This window comes from Pholis gunnellus (genome assembly GCF_910591455.1).
Source record: "Pholis gunnellus genome assembly, chromosome: 6".
NCBI classification, from domain to species: domain Eukaryota; kingdom Metazoa; phylum Chordata; class Actinopteri; order Perciformes; family Pholidae; genus Pholis; species Pholis gunnellus.
In genome coordinates, this window is record NC_136532.1 from 21248823 (window position 1) to 21253331 (window position 4509).

The 4509-nt window shown below is 40.9% G+C and overlaps 1 protein-coding gene across 1 annotated transcript; it reads right to left on the reverse strand.

Annotated features, from left to right (window-relative positions):
- Positions 1 to 895: 895 nt before the first annotated feature.
- Positions 896 to 4509, reverse strand: ogfod2 (2-oxoglutarate and iron-dependent oxygenase domain containing 2). Its single transcript, XM_079162116.1, has 7 exons — positions 4281 to 4509; positions 4115 to 4171; positions 3570 to 3680; positions 3378 to 3477; positions 2977 to 3101; positions 2279 to 2536; positions 896 to 1491 (listed from the first exon to the last, which is right to left on the reverse strand). Exons 1-7 carry the CDS (start codon positions 4413 to 4415, stop codon positions 1225 to 1227), a joined length of 1053 nt encoding a protein of 350 aa, XP_079018242.1. The 5' UTR covers positions 4416 to 4509; the 3' UTR covers positions 896 to 1224.

The window sequence follows — 4509 nt, forward strand, 5'->3', positions numbered from 1 at the left end:
CACAAGATTACAGCCAGCCATTAAAAATGTGCACAAAACAAGCACATTATACGGGTTTGTATTGTCAATGTTGACTTCTGGATTTCTGGCGCCAAAATTAACCTAAATAAGTGGATCGGGCATCGGCCAGGTCATGTGACCAATCCACCATATCACATGATTAAAGGTTTCCTGTGGAGTTTGCTTCTAAACAAACCAATGTTTATTTTCAGTGTTTCTTGTGTGCATCCTTGTTTGAAATCCTCCATTGTTTTCATCCAGGTTAGCTAGCCGGCTATTTTCTTCTTCCCTGCCTTTTTCTGGAACATAGCTACGCTTCTTTGCTCGTCACAGCCAGTGGAATAGCATGAAACCAGCTGCGGGAATGTGTTGCGTTACCCTCGTGTGTGCAGATGAGAGTGCAGCTCAGGCCGCATATTTCTATCCAAACCCGACCCGATGTCCAAATCGACCCACGCCTGACACAGTTAATGTAGGCTGAAGCACTGATTTTTTTTGGTCACTGGGTTGTGTTCTTAAACACAACAGACCGTTCATAAATTCTGAGTTGGCTGTGATTTACGTGCGGCAGGTTTTTCACATCCAAAATGTTCTAAGTATGTAATTGTGGATGGGCGGACGCTCGCGATGCTCACGGATACTGCAAGCATAAATCAAGCTTAAGGAAACGGAGCAGTAAAAGTGTGAAGTAGGCCGAACTCAAACATGAATTGTAAATAACTGTCCGAACCCAGCCGGGTCGGGTATCCACACTCTAGTACAGATACAAACAAAACAGGGACCTACTCTGAAAAACATTGTGAATGCCTCAGCAATCCCTGGCCTCATGTACAGATGTTGGGTGTTTGGTAATGAAAGAGATACATTCAGAGTGGTGTATCCCTCATTTTTTATTCTTTGGCACAACATATAGTACAATCATACTGTTTATAAAGACGGGGGCTCGACCAGTATGGGTTGTTTGATAATATTGGAGTAATATTTGAGACAATAAAGTCACAAAATAGGACTCTACACCAAACGTCCGAAACACAGAGTTTGAGTACCATGACCATTGTTAATAGTACAAACAATAAATATTAATATTATTCCAATTTGGAATACACTCAAAATGTGTAATTTACGCTACAACAACGAGAAACTTAAATCATTTTCAAATCATTTGAAATTGAAAGTGGCTAATTTCCAATCCTACAGCGGCTTTATAAAAAGCTGATAGCAGCGTCACGTCAACACACATGACGGGTTCAGCAGAGCGTCGGAGTGTTTGGTGAACCCGTCAGCGAAGCCCTCCCCTTCCGCCAGCGTCGGCCTCCGGTTGCACATGGGGCACAGCTTGTTGCGTTCCTGGGAGGCTCTCATCCAGATGATGAGGTTCCAGCGCTGGCCGGAGGAGATGGGCAGGGCCCCGTGCATGTGTTGGCCCCGGTGGAGGAGGCCCTCGGTCACCCTGTGTTGAACCTCTGAACACTCCATCTCACTTAAAGGCACCTGCAGGGGGGATACAACCGCTGACTTTAAGCATGGTTTAGCTGTTTTGTATGGAAATTACATCAAAAATGGTCTCACCGTTACGGCTGTTATAATACATTTAAAATATTAGGTTGTTTAGCTTTTCATGAGATGCCATTACAGTAGCTCTAAACTGCCAGAAAAGTTGCATCAGACTTTCTTATCTTAGAAACTACGTTCACAACTTTTCACTACCGTCGGACATCTTCTGGTTTCTGATGTGATAATGGTGATCTTTCCAAACATGAACCTTTTCTTAAAGGCAATTCCTCTAAGAAAAAAAACTAAAGGATTCAAAATGCACAAAGAAGCAACATTTCAACAAATGTTATCCATTTTCTAAGTCCGATCTAAACAGTTTTCTCTCCTATTTTATGGTTATATTTGTGACTTAGGAACAGGTGATCATTTTTCTCTTTTAATTTGTGAATACAGACAGAAAGACTGTCAATATAATCTTTTAAAGTGTTTGTTGTTGTAATACTCGTTTTGGCCACAAGAGGCCAAAATGCCCCAAAAGCATTCATCTTTTGTTCCAGGTGATTTTTTATTTACATAACTTGCTAACACACAATATCATTATGTTACTTGTGTTTAGAGTGCATTGAGAAATCAGTAAGTGATTTTTTTTAAGGAACATATAAAGTTTATCCTGCAAAACCTTTCTTCACCTGCTTTTAAATCATAAACACAGTAGAGAAAACTATTAAGATCAGACTTAGAAAATGTCTCACTTGCCTTTTAGTATCATAGTATAGTATTATACCTGTCTCATATCACCAAAATAAAGGTTGCCCTCTGTGAAGTCCCTGCCCAGGGAAACATTAAGGGTGACCTCTGCATTGTCGTAATGGTAGCTCAGGTCCAGGTCTTCATTCATGTCATATTTAACAACAAAGGCCTTGTGGCTGTCCAGACAGCGTCCCCCACAGTCCGGGTACAGCAGGGAGGTGAGCGGATGCAGGTAGAGCTCACGGAAGGGCGTGATGAAGCCCTCGTCAAAACCCAGTTCATTCAGGAGGATCTGGAAGAGAGAAAATGAGACGAATATCATGAATATTAGAACGTATAACTCATGTTTTATTTCCTGACCTTCTTGCGACCATACATATTTAAGTTAGATCTTTCATGGCTTCAACATTTTAGATCTTCCCAATTTAAGGTTTCAGCTGCAGCGCTCCATCTTGGCTAAAAAAAGATATAATGCTCTAAATATTTAAATGTTACTGTGAAATGACCTTTGAATTTCCCTGACTTATTTAGACAATCTATCAAGGTTCCTGCAAGTACCTGCTTAGAATACACCTCTCATATTTTACAGAGTTCTAAATATTTCATGGCTGAGGAACCACGATAGGCCAAGGATCCAAATGTCATGGCAGAATAAAGATGAAATGTGAATGACTGAGTGAGGTTAATTGGTGCTTTTTCAGGGGTTTCTGCCTGTAGAAACACATACATTACCCCATAATGGTTCATGGTGTTGGGTCTTCCTTTAGGGGCGGAGGACTGCTCAAAGTGCTCCAGCTCCTCCATCAGCTCCTCACAGAAGCGTTTCTCAAACACAGGGAAGCGATAAACCCTTGCAGCTTCAACAGAAAGACGGGAATCACTTAAATATGCACCTTGTGGCATTTTAGTACATCAATATATTGTTATCTAACTGGGACGATGTGGTGCAATCAATACAAACAAATGAGAGCAGTCCTCATTGTCCTGAGTCAAAGTTTAGGACCATTCTTAAGTCCACTTCCTAGAGGTTTTAAACATCCTTGTACGCTAATATGAGGTGTCTGTATGGCATTATGGGTACTCTTTGATGTCAACCCAAAACTGAGAGGAAATGAAAACACCCTCCAGCTAACCTGCCTCTTCCTCCAACATGCCTCCGAGACCTTCTTCACCAACGTTGCTGCTTCGACAAGACTCAACAATCTGCTTGAACTTTGGTGCGAGGAAGGACTCCTGAGGAGAGGTGGTGTGCAAAGTGTGTCTCAGCAAGGTGTTGTTAACACATTATTAATGAAGCTATTAGCAGTGGCTGATGCAGAAGGTACCTGCAGATGGTAGACGTGAGGATGAAGAGGCTGGTACATGTCTTTAATAGCAACGGCTCTCTCAGCAGAAGTCACACTTTGACGCCTCCGCCTGTCCACTTCCTGTGAAATCTAAATGGAGTACAGTTAAAGGCAGGGTTGTTAATCTATTTGTTTGTTTTTTAATTCTCATTAAATCCTGTACTCGTCTTTTTCTGTAAGACAAGCAGTAAACAGTAAAACCCAGAGATAATAGGTTAAGAAAACAACAAAAAAACAGAGAATTAAGAGCATTTTATTTAGAAAAAGAACTCAAACTATTATCAAGTATCGTCACAAAAAAAGGATGATCAAAATATATTCAGATTAATTCTCTGTTGATCAATGTATCACTTCATCTGGAGCTCCGTGAGGGCGTGTTTCAAATGCATGTGGGTTAATAAAGTCAGTGAAATGTTTGAGGATTATTTCGCACCTAAAATTAAGCGAACCAGCCAAATGTAAATCATGTCAGTACTTTAAAAGTATGTTGGTATTGTTACTCATGTAAACACACTATTCCTCACCATGTTGAGCACATCCTCAAACTGTTGGTCCGTCACGCAGCCAAGCCTCCGAAGTATCTGCGCAGCAATAATTAAACACAACAATACACACAATAGAGTTCACAAACAGGACATTTCACCCAAAATATATTGTTTTGTTTTAAAAACGTAACTAAGATCCACTCACGGATTGGTAGTCCAGTCTGAACTGCTGCTCGGATGAAAAGCGGACATGGAGTTTGTATTCCTCCAGGAAAATATTATCAGTGGTGAAACAGTTACAGGTGTAAAACCGGCGACTTCCGTCTTCCTTGTTTGTCATTACTACCAGTTTGAAAAAGGAAACGCTTCAATCAAACACACAGACGTGTAATAAACGTAGTAATACCATCAAGACTGTTTACTAACAAGCTACA

Coding starts and splice junctions, on each gene's coding strand:
- ogfod2 (XM_079162116.1), bottom strand. CDS start 4,415: ATGACAAACAAGGAAGACGGAAGTCGCCGGTTTTACACCTGTAACTGT. Junction 2,537..2,976: donor ACACCATGAACCATTATGGG/GTAATGTATGTG, acceptor TCTCTCTTCCAG/ATCCTCCTGAATGAACTGGG. Junction 1,492..2,278: donor ATTTTGGTGATATGAGACAG/GTATAATACTAT, acceptor TCCCCCCTGCAG/GTGCCTTTAAGTGAGATGGA.